The sequence below is a fragment of the Bos indicus x Bos taurus genome, chromosome 9, assembly GCF_003369695.1.
Source record: "Bos indicus x Bos taurus breed Angus x Brahman F1 hybrid chromosome 9, Bos_hybrid_MaternalHap_v2.0, whole genome shotgun sequence".
Taxonomy (NCBI): Eukaryota; Metazoa; Chordata; class Mammalia; order Artiodactyla; family Bovidae; genus Bos; species Bos indicus x Bos taurus.
This window is the reverse complement of record NC_040084.1, coordinates 41,875,621-41,890,395: the sequence shown is the minus strand read 5'-3', so window position 1 is coordinate 41,890,395 and position 14,775 is coordinate 41,875,621. Positions and strand designations below refer to the sequence as shown.

At 37.1% G+C, this 14,775-nt stretch overlaps 1 protein-coding gene across 1 annotated transcript in view; it reads left to right on the top strand.

Annotated features, from left to right (window-relative positions):
• Window positions 1–14,775, top strand: part of AFG1L (AFG1 like ATPase) — a 194,900-nt gene that overhangs the window by 58,355 nt on the left and 121,770 nt on the right. Inside the window, exon 6 of the mRNA XM_027551271.1 lies at window positions 9,666–9,765. Coding sequence (XP_027407072.1) covers window positions 9,666–9,765 — 100 coding nt within the window. The remainder of the gene's footprint in view (window positions 1–9,665; window positions 9,766–14,775) is intronic.

Below are 14,775 nucleotides of genomic sequence, written 5' to 3'. Positions count from 1 at the left end.
GGTAGAGATGTTTCATAGATGTAGAATGGTATACTGAGTTAAGTGTGAGTATTTCAATTCTGTTCCTGATTTTATCAGTTTTTATAAATTAATACTTTATCTCTTATGACTTTAATTTTGTTATCTAGTCCTTGAGTCAGCACAGCATCACTTGCACAGGGCAAATTGACCCATCTACTTTTGTATGGCCAGTGAAAAAAAAAGATTTTTATATTTTTTAAAAAAAGGAAAAGAGGGCTTTCCTGTTGGCTCATTGGTAAAGAATCCACCTGCCAGTGCAGGAGAGGCAAGTTCTGTCCCTGGCCTGGGGAGATCCCACGTGCTGTGAAGCAACTCAGCCCACAGCTATTGAGCATGTGCTGTGAGCCTGGAAACCTCAACTATCAGCTACTGAAGCCCAGGCACCTAGAGCCTGTGTCCCCCAACAAGAGAAGCCACCGCAATGAGAAGTTTGCACACTGTTATGAAGCATAGCCCCTGCTCACCACAAACAGAGAAAGGCCTGCACAGCAGAAAAGACCCAGAACAGCCAAAAATAAACAAATAAATAAATAAATGAAATTATTAAAGAAAAAAAAACAACAAAAATGCATCAGACAGCCTATATGGCTGGCAAAGCCTAAAATGTTTACTATTCTTCCTTTTGTAGGAAGCTTGCCTACCCTATATTCTAATCAATGGATTCACATTTCCCCTACATCATGATGTAAAGGAAATAATATTATGATTACAAAATAATATCTTTAAAGATATTTGAAGTTTTTTTTTTTCAAGTGTTATATAAAAAATAAAGGATTCACACATCTCATTTAAGCCTCATCACTTATCTGTGATGAAGGAAGGGAATGGTTGAGTTGAAATTTTAAAGTTTGTTTTGGTTTTAGGGTTTGAAATTGTGCATTTAAATTGGTAATATGTTATTTCTTGGTCTTTATTTCTTATGAGAGCAGTTATCGCATCAAGGCAAGCAAAGTCTTATGCTTATTCTGTGTCCTCTGTATCCTTCTGTATCCCAGTGTTAAAATAGTAGTAGTAAAAATAACAGCAACAATAATAATGATACAAGATACTCTAGGTTAAGAATTATTTTCTCTTTATTTGACTGTTCTTTTTGGTAGTTCTGAAATGCTTTTTCTAAGATGCTTACCATAAGTGCAATTGATTATTGGAATGAAAATAGAAAAATCCATACGTACTGAATATAAGCTCAAAATAAATCCGTGAGTACTGAATATAAGCTTAAAAACAGGGCATCACACCCAAAACTTTTGAAAAAATATTTCTGGACCCGAGTGCAGAAACTCCTGTGTCTGATTGCCTAGAATAAAGGCCCAGAGAACTTTCAAGAGTAGGGAACTAACATTAGTTATATGCCTACCCGTGGCTCAACTGGTAAAGATTCTGCCTGCAATGTGGGAGACCTGAGTTCAATCCGTAGGTTGGGAAGATCGCCTGGAGAAGGGAACGGCTACCCACTCCATTATTCTGGCTTGGAGAATTCCATGAACTATATAGTCCATGGGGGTCTCAAAGAGTCAGACATGACTGAGTGACTTTCACTTTTCACTTTACCTCAAGGCAGGCCCTGGGTGACTCATACATCTCATCTAAGCCTCACAATGTATTTGTAATGAAGTGAGGAAATTGCTCTGGTTGAATTTTAAAGTTTCTTCCAATTTTAAGATTCTCTGAAATTATGCATTTAAATTGGTAGTGCATTATTTCCTGTTATTCTGTGCGAGTTAGTGGGTAGATCTATGGCCAGGATTCCTTTATCCCAAATGAGGCAAGTTGGTCTCCTCTAGCAACTCAGTTGGAGAAGGTGATGGCACCCCACTCCAGTACTCTTGCCTGGAAGATCCCATGGATGGAGGAGCCCGGTAGGCCGCAGTCCATGGGGTGTCTCAGAGTCGGACAGGACTGAGGTACTTCACTTTCTCTTTTCACCTCCATGCATTGGAGAAGGAAATGGCAACCCACTCCAGCATTCTTGCCTGGAGAATCCCACGGACAAGGGAGCCTGGTGGGCTGCCGTCTATGGGGTTGCACAGAGTCGGACACGACTGAAGCAACTTAGCAGTAGCAGTAGCAGCAACTCAATACACACAGCTCACAACGGTCTCAGTTTATGATAGAGGAGAAAGGAGAATTTTTTTTAACCAGTAATGGTGTTACACTGAACCATCTGGGGAGGAGGAATTTTTACCTCTTTCTCCCTTCAGTCATATTCAGACAGCCTGGCATTCGCATTCACCCTTTGTGTTATAGAACTACAAAGGTCTTCGGAAGAAAGGCTTATGGAAAGAGATGTTCCTTAGCTGCTCTGAAGAGGTACACTGAGTACACGAGTGTACTACAGAAAGAGAGGGCCTTATTTAGTTCTAAAAATAGCACCGAGTTAACAGTTATGTGGCCTTCAACAAGTCAGTCATGAATCACTGAACGCCATCTCTCTTGGTTTCTCATTATGAGTTTTAACCAAAATATCTCTAAACAAAATTGAATCGACAGAGTTAAATTTTTTTTTTCCCCTTAGAAACAGAAGTTTTATTGAAAGAGGGAAACCAGTGATGTGAACAAAGCACTACTTCTGTATGTTACTTGTGTTGTGTCAGCTTTTTAAACAAGAGAAACTTTGAGGTACATGACTCTGAGTACCTTCTTTTGCCACAGTTATCAGGTATTCAACACATTAAATTTTTGATTAAAGGTATTGAAATTAAAATTTTTAAAGTATATTATTACCCAAACTTTGTTAACAAATTCATGGCTTACAAAGTGTCCTTACTTCACTTAATTCTATTAAATAGTTATTCTGCATGATGGAAGTAACTAATAGAGTTGGCAGGACCATTGATAAGACTGTTTAGGAATGTTAGGAGAAGATAAAAATCTGGTTGTGCAAAGATCCCGAGAAGATTTATGCCAAGCAGGGCCAAATTACATACTAGGCACAGCAGGTACAGTGCTGAGAGTCCATGATACTTTAAGGGACCCATGAAAATAATTTTTTTTATAATTTGGAGAAGAAATGAATATATCAATAGTGAATCCAGCCTGTATCTGTCTGTATCTGTACTATATTTGTTTATACCAACACAGTTATAAAATGTAATTTATATGTATATAGATGTATATTTATATATATGTTTAAATATATTTTAATTGAGGAAAGGTCTTCTGAAGGTTAAAGGGCCCATGAAAATCATATTGCCATCCTCATAGTGAGGTCTTAATAGAAACCTGTCTGATTGCTGGATATTCTCTGTTGAGTTCAAATTTTAGAAGATTGATACATGGTTGTGAAGAAGGAAACAAAAGCAACTATCTATTGGGATGAATCAAGTATTGTAAATGAAATGTAAGGCAACAGAAAAGATTTTTGAAATTATATATTAGGGGAGATCAAGAGGGAGACAGATCCCTTGCTTATAAAATGTTGCTTGCTAACAAAGAGAAAGTGAATGTGACGCAGCTGTCTGTCATCTCCTACTTTATCCAGAATTGGTTCATTCATTCATTTACTCATTCACCCCAGTTGTCTTAAAGAGTCTTATTCCTTTCTATAGGACCCTATCTGTCCCACAGTCACATGGATCATGTCAGGACATCTGATCTATGAGTAGCTAGTCTACAAGCTTGTCAACACCCGTGGACTTGTGTGGTGTGGCCTAGTGATTAAGCCAGTCATACATTTTTTCTTGTGTATTTGAACTAAAAGGTACAGAGGGAAGTTCCCACTTAGTAATGAGCCAAGAACAAAGAGATTTAGGAAGTAGCTGAATCACATTAGCGGAAGGAGTACCAGGGTCCTCCCTAGGCAGCTGCTGAGCTCTCCAGAGCAACCTGTAATTTCAGGCCAGTTTCCAGCACCAGTTCCCAGGAGGTGCTTTCAGTGCTATTTCATCCTGGGATCTCAAGTATAAACAAGCCCTTTCCTTTAGCTGAATCTCCTGTTTCTTGCCAAGAGTTTTGATGAGAAAGGAATTATTCAATTTATGTCTTGCTCTTATCTTCTGTATTGAAAAAAAATTTCCTGTGATCTAGAACAAATAGAGTGAATAGAAGTAAAGTAATGTGAGGAAATGTCATCTTCCTTAATATCTGTTACCTCTAATGGGAGGAGGTTTACCTGGATGAACCAAAGCCCAAGAAAAGCAAAGAGAAGAGGTATACATTAGGATGCTTTTGGCTGCAGGTAACAGAAAACCCAACTTAAAAGGGCTTAAACTCTAAGGCAGAATATAAGATGGGATTATAAGGCAGGAGAAAGGAATGGCAACCCATTCCGGAATTCTTGCCTGGGAAATTCCATGGACAGAGGAGTCTGGCAGGCTACTCAGTCAGACACGGCTGAGTGACTAAGACTTTCACTTTTCAAGATGGTGTCATCCCCCTTGCTCAACCCTGCTCCCTGCCAGCACCCGCTTCCTTTCTAACCTTATCACTCTTACTTTCAGACTCACTGAATGTTCCCTACTTTTCCCAATCCTATTTTCTTCATAGATTAGGGAACCATAGGTATTGGTGGTTTTTATACCAAATACTTGTTTCTCACCAGAGTTCTGAAAAAAATATGCAGAAAGACTACAGAATGAGACTGAAAAACAACTTGATTGCTTTTATTTGCTCCTGTATTTCAGGGTAGCATGCTAGTATGGTAGCGTTTACCCTCTTCCCTTGAGCAAAGTTGGCCTGAATGTCCTAGAATGAAAAATGTTAATAGTCTTGCTTTTTTGTTTTCCCTGCAGTACCAAACTTGAACCTTGGAGCTTATCACTGCATGCAAGAAAAGACTAGTATTTGCATATACCTTTTGGAGAAAAGCCAGGGAAATCGAGAATATAAGGGCAAGAATGAGGGCAGAGTTGATCACTGAGCAGAGCCTAAACAGATCGCTAAACAGAGGTGGCTCAGAGGTTAAAGCGTCTGCCTGCAAGGCAGGAGACCGGGGTTCAATCCCTGGGTCAGGAAGATCCCCTGGAGAAGGAAATGGCAACCCACTCCAGTATTCTTGCCTGAAGAATCCCATGGACGGAGGAGCATGGTAGGTTACAGTCCACAGGGTCACAAAGAGTCGGACTCGACTGAGAGACTTCACTTTCACTTTCACTTTGGAGAAAAGCCAGGGAAAGCGAGAATATAAGGGCAAGAATGAGGGCAGAGTTGATCATTGAGCAGAGCCTAGATTTCCTAATTTCAGTATCCTGTGGACTGTCTTCCACTGGTCTTAGAAAAGCTCCTTCTAGCACATCAAAACTGGGTTAACTGCCAGTTCAGGTCTCTACTGGTCCTCCTTTTCTAAAAATCAAGAAGATAAAATGATATCTCAGAGTATTGGCACACCAGCACTCTGACCCCAGCGTCTGTACAATTTAGAACAAACAAGCTAAGCCTTTGCACTTTCTGCATGGAATGGCCTCCCCTACATGTCCATCATGATACTCTCTTACTTCTTCAGATCTTTGCTTAGTTATACCCTTAACAAGGCCGATACCCTGTTTAAAAATACAGTTGACTCCCACACTTCTAAAGCCCCTATCCTTTTTTTTCCATAACATATATTACCTCTGACATATATCTACTTATTTATTGTTTACTACTTATTATACATATTTCTCTACAGGAGTGTAAACTCGAAGGTTGTTTTGCTGATTGATGTATCTCAAATGTCTAGAATAGTGCTTGAGTATAAATGAATGAACAAATAATAATGAGCGAGCAAATGAATGAATAAATCTTAGTATCAATAACTATTGAAGTTATTGAAGTGCTCCCCCAACTAAGCCCACTTCCTTCATATATAACAACCTGCATTTTTTCCTGTCAATGTTCTGAATTATCTTAGCATTTTTGTCTAATAGGTGAAAAATGGGATCTCATTGTTTTAATTATATTCTTTTAATAATATGGTTTGTCTTTTTTGTATATATTTGCTTACTGTTAAATCCATCTTTTGTGAACTAACTGTTGGATTCAATGACCATTTATTTATGAGGGTGCTTTTATTCTATCAGTATATGCTGTGATAATATTAGCTACTGTTTACTGAGTGTTCTCTATGTGCCCGTGCTCCTAACTACTGTGCTATGCTGTGTATCATTCCATCTACAGCTAAAATTCTTAACAGTTACATAAAAATCGTATGGTCTTATCCTCGCATATATAACATACAGAGGTAACAGTCATAGTGAACATTTCTTGAGGATTTACTATATCTAATGATTTTGCAAGGTAGTTGTTGTTACTGCCTTTATTGGATTGATGAGAGAATTAAGGGTCAGAGAAGTTGAGTTACTTTTCCAAGGTTACAGAGCTGGTAACTCTTGAATCCATCATCAGTGCTCTTATTCACTAGTAATAAAGTCTATGTTGTATGTTCTTTTTGTTATATGTCTTCTATTATATGTTTAAATATATAGACCTAGAACTAGGTGGGTTTTTAGAAAATCTTTTAATGATAGAATGTAGAAATTATCCTTAAGCCTAGTAAGCCTAGTACATACATTGCTGATTTGCTAGTGCAGTTTTTAGGCACTTTAATCTCTATGACAGTGTATCTGCAATCACCACTTCACTTTAAAAATTGAATCCTATTACTGGTCTTGATTTTTAATTATTATTGACCATTAGATGGTGTTAATTAATATAATATTTATTTTATAGGGGGATGAATGGGAACAATTGTTGCTTAAAAACAATAATACATTGTTTATTTTCTCTTAAATTTAGGGCTTTTTTAAGATTATGTTTTGGTAGCATTCAGATTACATTTGCAGAAGGTCAGTTTTACCAAGCGTAGTATTTCAGTTTTACCTCTTATCAAATACATTGTTCTTGTTTGAGAGATTTGTCTAGATAGAATATTTTTATGTGTTTTAATTATTAATTACTGAAATAAAAGAATAGGTTTTCCTTAAAGTTTTCTTTAGGGTCTTCATTATATTCTCTTTGAATATTAATATTTATTATTAAGCCATTTATGATTCTGAAGATATCAGAATACTGAAGGAGACTGAATTTTTTAAAAAATGTTTTCTCATGTTTCTTTTAGGGACACTGGATAGATATTTTACTAATATGGTCCAAAAAAAAAAAGAATTCCGATGAGCAGAATATCATGCAAAATTCTCCTCTATAAGCTATCAATATCATTTAAAAAATAGTTTTGACCGTTTTTATAAAACAGGAAAGCTATTAAAAACTGCTAATAAAAAATAGGTGCTTATTTTTGTGCTAATACTAATTACTAATAATGCATGCTTATGTTTGTCACTCATTACAGGGCCCTGTACCAATCAGTAGATGACTGAGACTCAAGTACTTACACATGTAAATTAACCATTAGATTTTTTTTTTCCTTTTTTTTACTTAAGCGAGTCATGATGGAAAGCAACTCTAGGTCATAAAAAAATCTTTTCTCTTTAATGCTAATGAAATGTCTCCACTCTGTATTAGCAGACTACCCTTAGTGGTAATCTGTAGCCTTCTCTTTTGTTCCTGGTGGTAATGAAATGCTGGGTGATGAAAAAGCTCGCTCTTCAAGAATGTGTGGCCAATTGTCTTCTGTTCACTTATACTGTAAAATTACTGTTCCCCAGCAAAGCTGAACAAGTGCAAGGACAAGATCAAAAGAGTATGCATTGGCACCCGGCTACACCAAGTGACTCCTGCTTTATTAATTAGCCATCGCTTCTCCAAGTTAATTTACTCTGCTAGAGCAAAAACATTCTGTAATACAAAAACAACAAATTATAATTCAACCACCAGTCCTTATTGCTTGCTTTTTCAACTTCCAGTTTAAACCTTTGCACAGTGTTATAAGCTAAATGTCCCTTCACTTATCTGAACCTTTAGGGCACAAAAGCTATTTTAATTTTTTTCAAGAAAATCAGTGAGATAGTCAAATGATCATTTTTATTCTCTAAAATTGGGTGATTTTAATTAATAACCATTCTTTTTAAAAGTCAGTGTATTGGGAATCCAATTTAAAAGTGCAGTTGCTTCTAAAATTTGCAAGCTTGTTCTGTCCTCTCATCAGAAATGCCACTGGTGTTTAAGCATTTGAAAAGGGCCTTCTCTGTGAGTGTTTTGGCGGAAGCAAAATTTGACAGTGATCCTAAGCTCCAAATTAAATAATATCAGTACCACTTTCCTTTTCATTTTAATCACCACTTTGTAAGTTCTTTAGGTCTTTTTAAATTTTTTTAGTTAATGGTTTAAAGTTAAAGCCTGAGACAGCAAAAAAAAAAAAGATCTGCACATTCCCATATCCTGGTTTGATTTGGTTTTGTTCAGGTGGGAAGGAAATCAACTTTTGAGTGAGATATCAGCTGAAAGAGAGAAGTGATTTAGACTTCTGTCACCCAGATTGTTGTTAGTTGTGTTACAACCATTTAGTCGGTCACTTTTAGTATTTTGATCTAATTTGAAAAAATGTCACTAGTTTCTGTGTACTTTAGCATGGTTTAAAAATAACAATGTGATATATATTGTGTGATATATTTTTATGAATATAAAATAAGTTTTATTGAGATTACCTAAAATGTGCTGTTAAAGGAAGATCAAAACATTTTTACACTGAGAGTATCCAAAACCATGTTATTATATTCATAGGGTAAGGTGCAATAATTAATATCAACCTTCACTATATATTTATTTGTGAAGTCAACTTCCTTCCCTCCCTAATTTCTGTATTTCTTTGTGATTTTAAAAAGCTTTTAAAAAAAAATTATCATTAAGATTGCTTGTTAATTGTGGATTAAAAAATAATCTTAGAAAGTATCAGTGGTCATATTATCTCTGTAACTTAGATGAAATAGTTTTATCTGCATTGTTTATTTCTGTTTTAGTCAGAAGCTATTTTTTTTTTTTCAGCACCATGTTAACCATTCTTATAAGGTTGGTTTTTTTTGTTTTTGGTTTTTTTTTGTAGAAGGAATATTTGTGTTTGTGAAGGTTAGCAGAGGCTGGCTGTGCTGGAAATGACTGCAGTGCCTTTTGATTATTCATGGACAGTAATAGAAGGCACTTAAAAAGAACAATGAAATTGCTTATTTTTGTGATGGGCCATCTGTTGAATTGTTTTGTGCAACAATTGCACAATAGTATCTATGTCATATCATTCTATTTTCAACAGCAGCTGATTTTGTCTCACAGGCTACTTGTCCTTATTTCTAAAGTCCCATGACCATTTAAAGTCACCTTTTCAAGGACCTTTGCCAGAAAGGTGTTAGAAATCTCAAACAGCCTGTGTTTTTTTTTTTCTCTTTTTTCCTCTCTCCTCTTTATTTGGAGAGAGAGGCTGTAATGGGAGTAGGAGGTGGGAGTATGAGGGGGGAGTTGGTTATGTTAGTTCTAATTAGTTAGATTTCCTAAATGTTTAGGACAATTATCTGTGCTTTCCACCTGTAGTTCTATGAAAGAAGTTAACATAGAATCATTTGATAATTTGTGTAGAAATGATAGGCTTGCAAAAAAGAAGAGTCAAGTTTAACTGACTACAGTCTTCCATGCTTTTAATTATCTACTCTTTTCTTCATGATAATTAGAATTTTTCTCTTGGAATTCACTTCCATATTAAAAAAAAAAAAAAGATGAGCCATTAACAAATTTGTTAGAGCAGAAGTAAAATTAAAATAAAACAAGTGTGTTGCTGTCCATAGGTCACTGACATTGCTGATGCCATGATTCTGAAACAGCTTTTTGAAAATCTGTTCAAAAATGGGGTCGTCGTTGTGGCAACATCCAACAGGCCACCGGAAGGTAAAAACAAACATTGTGCTAGTCTTATCCAATTAGGTGGGAATGAATAAGCTTTTAAAAATTCATAATTTTGTACTCATTTTATTATGTTAATAAATCTGATGACTTAGTTTTATCCTAAGTTTTATAGCTAACTTAATTTGAAAAATCAGTCGGTATTTGTATTTGAAAATGTTTTAGCATGCTAAATCCAGGTGATCTCCTGTGTTTGACACACTTGCAGTTTTTCTCTGAGTATTCGATATGCATATTAAAAATACTGGCCTTTCTAACTGCTTTTTATGGGTCATGAAAGAAACTCAGTGAAATGAAAGGAAAAATTCCTAATTGAATCTTGGGAAAAGACTTAAAGCTTGCCTGCATAAGTGGTTTCTGATACTTCATTTATCATTTCTGAAAAAACACTTGTGGCTTATTAGGACATTGTTTAAGAATTAAAATATAAGAAAATATAGATAAAAATAGCAAGTTAAAATCTTGTATCTTTCAGCCCATCATGTGGTCAATTGAAGGTTGAATACTACCAAAAAATAGTATTTTATGTATTCTTAATGTTGACTGTGTGGATGACAATAAACTGTGGAAAATTCTGAAAGAGATGGGAATACCAGACCATCTGACCTGCCTCTTGAGAAACTTATATGCAGGTGAGGAAGCTACAGTTAGAACTGGACATGGAACAACAGACTGGTTCCAAATAGGAAAAGGAGTATGTCAAGGCTGTATATTGTCAGCCTTATTTAACTTACATGCAGAGTACATCATGAGAAACGCTGGGCTGGATGAAACACAAGCTGGAATCAAGATTGCCGGGAGAAATATCAATAACCTCAGATATGCAGATGACACCACCTTTATGGCAGAAAGTGAAGAGAAACTAAAGAGCCTCTTGATGAAAGTGAAAGAGGAGAGTGAAAAAGTTGGCTTAAAGCTCAACATTCAGAACACTAAGATCATGGCATCTGGTCCTATCACTTCATGGGAAATAGATGGGGAAACAGTGGAAACAGTGTCAGACTTTATTTTTTTGCACTCCAAAATCACTGTAGATGGTGATTGCAGCCATGAAATTAAAAGACGCTTACTCTTTGGAAGGAAAGTTATGACCAACCTAGATAGCATATTCAAAAGCAGAGACATTACTTTGCCAACAAAGGTCCGTCTAGTCAAGGCTATGGTTTTTCCTGTGGTCATGTATGGATGTGAAAGTTGGACTGTGAAGAAAGCTGAGCACCAAAGAATTGATGCTTTTGAACTGTGGTGTTGGAGAAGACTCTTGAGAGTCCCTTGGACTGCAAGGAGATCCAACCAGTCCATTCTAAAGGAGATCAGTCCTGAGTGTTCTTTTAAAGGACTGATGTTAAAGCTGAAACTCCAATACTTTGGCCACTTCATGTGAAGAGTTGACTAATTGGAAAAGACTCTGATGCTGGGAGGGATTGTGGGCAGGAGGAGAAGGGGACGACAGAGGATGAGATGGCTGGATAGCATCACCGACTTGATGGACATGAGTTTGGGTAAACTCCGGGAGTTGGTGATGGACAGGGAGGCCTGGCCTGCTGCGATTCATGGGGTCGCAAAGAATCGGACATGACTGAGCAACTGAACTGAACTGAATGTTAACATCCGACTGGAATGCTGTTATACCAGATATCTGCATGATTAAGTCCTTTCCTCTTTCAGGTCTTTGCTCAAAGGTTATTTTGCCAATGACACCTAGACTCATTTCCCATTTGAATCTACAAACCATCCCATTTCCCCTGGCACTGCTTCTTCTTACCTGCTCTGTTTTTTTCGTGTAGCATTTATGGATCTACCATGTACTTCATTTATTTATTTATTTTACTGTATTTATAGTTTATTATCTGTGCTCTTCCAGGATGCAAAAGCTTTAAGAGAGCAACAACTTTTACCTCTTCTTTTCACATATATATATATTTTAAGCACCTGAAATAATGCCTTGCACATAATTGGATCTCAGTAAATAGGCTTAGAATGAATATTGAGTAAATGTGTATTTTTAAAGGTTCTCTCTGCAGTATTGAGAATAGATTGTGGGAGTGAGGTTTCAAGGTTGGAAGTAGGGAGACCATTTAGAAGATGACCGTAACAATCCTGAGGGCAGATGACGGAGCAGTGAAGGTGGTGAGAGTAGTCAGGTTTTGCAGGCAGTCAAAAGGATTTAATGATAGAATGAATATGGGTTATTAAAAAAAAAGATCAAGAATGGCTCAAAGATTATGACCTGAGCAATTGGAAGGGTAACTTGGCTGTTTATTGTAATGGGAAAGACTATAGGAAAAGCTAATTTGAGAAGGGAGGTAGACGTAGGGTTCTGGGGTGTCTATTGTTTATGAGACAGATGCATATAAATTTGGATTTCAAGGAAAGGTTTGGACTGGAGATAGAAATTTGGGAGTCATCTGTCCTAAAGGAAGCTGGTAAGAGCAGCCAATGAGTAGGAGAGCCAAGAGTATGTTGAACAAGGAAAAGGGAAGCGGTACAAAAAAGATGGATGATCACCTTTGTTAAATGCTGCTAGGAGGTGAAAAATGAGGTTGAGAGTTGATCATTGGAATTGGTGACATGGAGCTCATCACTGAACCTGAAAAGAGCAATGTAGTGGTGTGAGTTTTTGGTTCTGTTTTTTTTTTTTTTTAATTGTCATGTCACATTAATGACTTATAGAGAATTTGTAATCTACTAATATGCCCAGATATTACTGTGTGAGCTGCTGTCAAACTAGGTCTCTCTCTTTCTCTATTTTTGTAGTTGATCTCTTTTTTCTTCCTGTTTCAGCTTATTAATTTGTCTATGTTTTTCCATATTATTGATTTATGTTGATATTTTTGAAGTATGATTCTAACATTATTTTTAGCTACCCCTACTAGCTATGACATTTATAAGCTTAGTAATTGGGCCTCTATATCTTCAGCTGTTCATTAATTAAAATATATAAATAGGGTTAGGCCGGAGAAGGCAATGGCACCCCACTCCAGTACTCTTGCCTGGAAAATCCCATGGACAGAGGAGCCTGATAGGCTGCAGTCCATGGGGTCGCTAGGAGTCGGACAAGACTGAGCGACTTCACTTTCACTTTTCACTTTCATGCATCAGAGAAGGAAATGGCAACCCACTCCAATGTTCTTGCCAGGAGAATCCCAAGGACGGGGAAGCCTGGTGGGCTGCCATCTATGGGGTCGAACAGAGTCGGACACGACTGAAGCGACTTAGCAGCAGCAGCAGCAGCAGCAGAAGGGTTAGGCCAAGTTTAGACTCTTCTTGTATACCATAAGATGCCTTATTTTAGGGAAACATTAATTAGTTCATCAATACCTTAAGATCTAGTTATTCAAACAATTATAGTTATACATAATCTGTTATACTATAGAGAATTATGAATGATTTTTCAGATGCATTTATTAAAATCCTTATAATGTTCTGTATCTCATTCTTGTGATTTACTAGTGTAATAGCCCTATGAGACAAGGCAATAAGTTTTTTCATATTAGATCATCAATGGGGACAGAAGGCTTGACTCTACTCCTGCGACTTGTTGACTTAATAGTATCTTCAGTATTACCTTTAGGCATTCAGGATAAGCTATGTTCATAAAAAGCAAGGTGCATGAACAAGCTTAGAATGACTCCCCAAGCAAAGACTGTTGAGAAGAAAATTGCCAGTGGCTGCTCAAGCTACTGCAGTGTGTAAACTGAGGAAGGCCAACCACAGGAGAGGTTAGGAACATTCTGGAGCTCATAGCTTTGTAGGAGTAAACAAAGTTATAGGCCCACTAAGGTAGCACATAGAAATCCGAGATGGAGCCGTCCCTATGGAGGAGACCGAAGGTCCAAGATGCAGGATTCCAAAAATCGGGCATTAGCCACAAATTTAAAGAAAGCCTTTTCTAAATATGAATCTAGATGGGATGCTTAGCATACACCAGGTTTTTTAACCATGGCAGACAATCAGTCATCATAAGTAGCTTACTATTTTAATATAAAGAAGATGGTATATATGTTATATATATATGCCATCTCCTGCTGGTGTGTGTGTGTGTTTCTTCATGACTGAAGAAACAAGACTTAGGAAGATTAAGTTTGAATGTCAGGAAAAGTTAAATGTGTAGGACAAAGAATGGGTCGGTGGTTGCCAGGGGCCTGGAGTGATAAGGTGTTTGACTACAAAAGGCCAGCACCAGAGAATTTGAGGGGGAGTTTGGAACTGTTTTGTATCCCGATTGTACTGGTGGTTACATCTGTTAAACCTCATAGAATTGGACAACAAAAAAGTTAGTTTTCCTGTTTATAGATTAAAAAGAAATCACATGGACAGTGAGTGACAGAACAGAGGCTAGAATGTAGGTTGTGACTCTTTTGACACACTGTCCTCTATCTTTCCTTCTTGTTGGTCATCACTGATCTTTTTCTACCCCATCCCAGGTATAGTATGTCCTCTTTTCCAGCCATCAGAATGCATTCAACTTTTTCTTTAGGTTACTGCTGTTAATTTCTAGCCCCCGGATACTTATTATTATTTTCAAAATAGCTTCTGCTTATTCTCAGAGTGTTATGCGAGGTGGGAGAAGAACCTTCTTGGCAGAGGGTTGAAGCAAAGCGCAGTGATTGGAGAGAGAATGACCTGTTTGAGGAACTGAAAGCTAGCCAATGTGGCTGGAATACACCAGTGAAGGGGAAGTAGTATACAGTGAGGTACAGGATGAATCTGGAGAAGTGAGAGCTCGGACCTTATAAAGCAGTAATAAGGATTTTGGATTTTATTATAAGAGAAATGGGAAGCCACTAAAGTGCTTTTAGTAGGGACTGGTAAGATTGGATTTGGAATACCACTCTGGTTATAGTATGGAGAATGGGTTATAGGATGGGGTACAGTAATATGGTGGATTCAGGGAGACACTCTAGTAGGTTATTGCTATATATACAATATATGATAATAACAAGAAATGATAATAACTTGGTATAAGGCAGTGATCTCATCTTGGGGGGTATT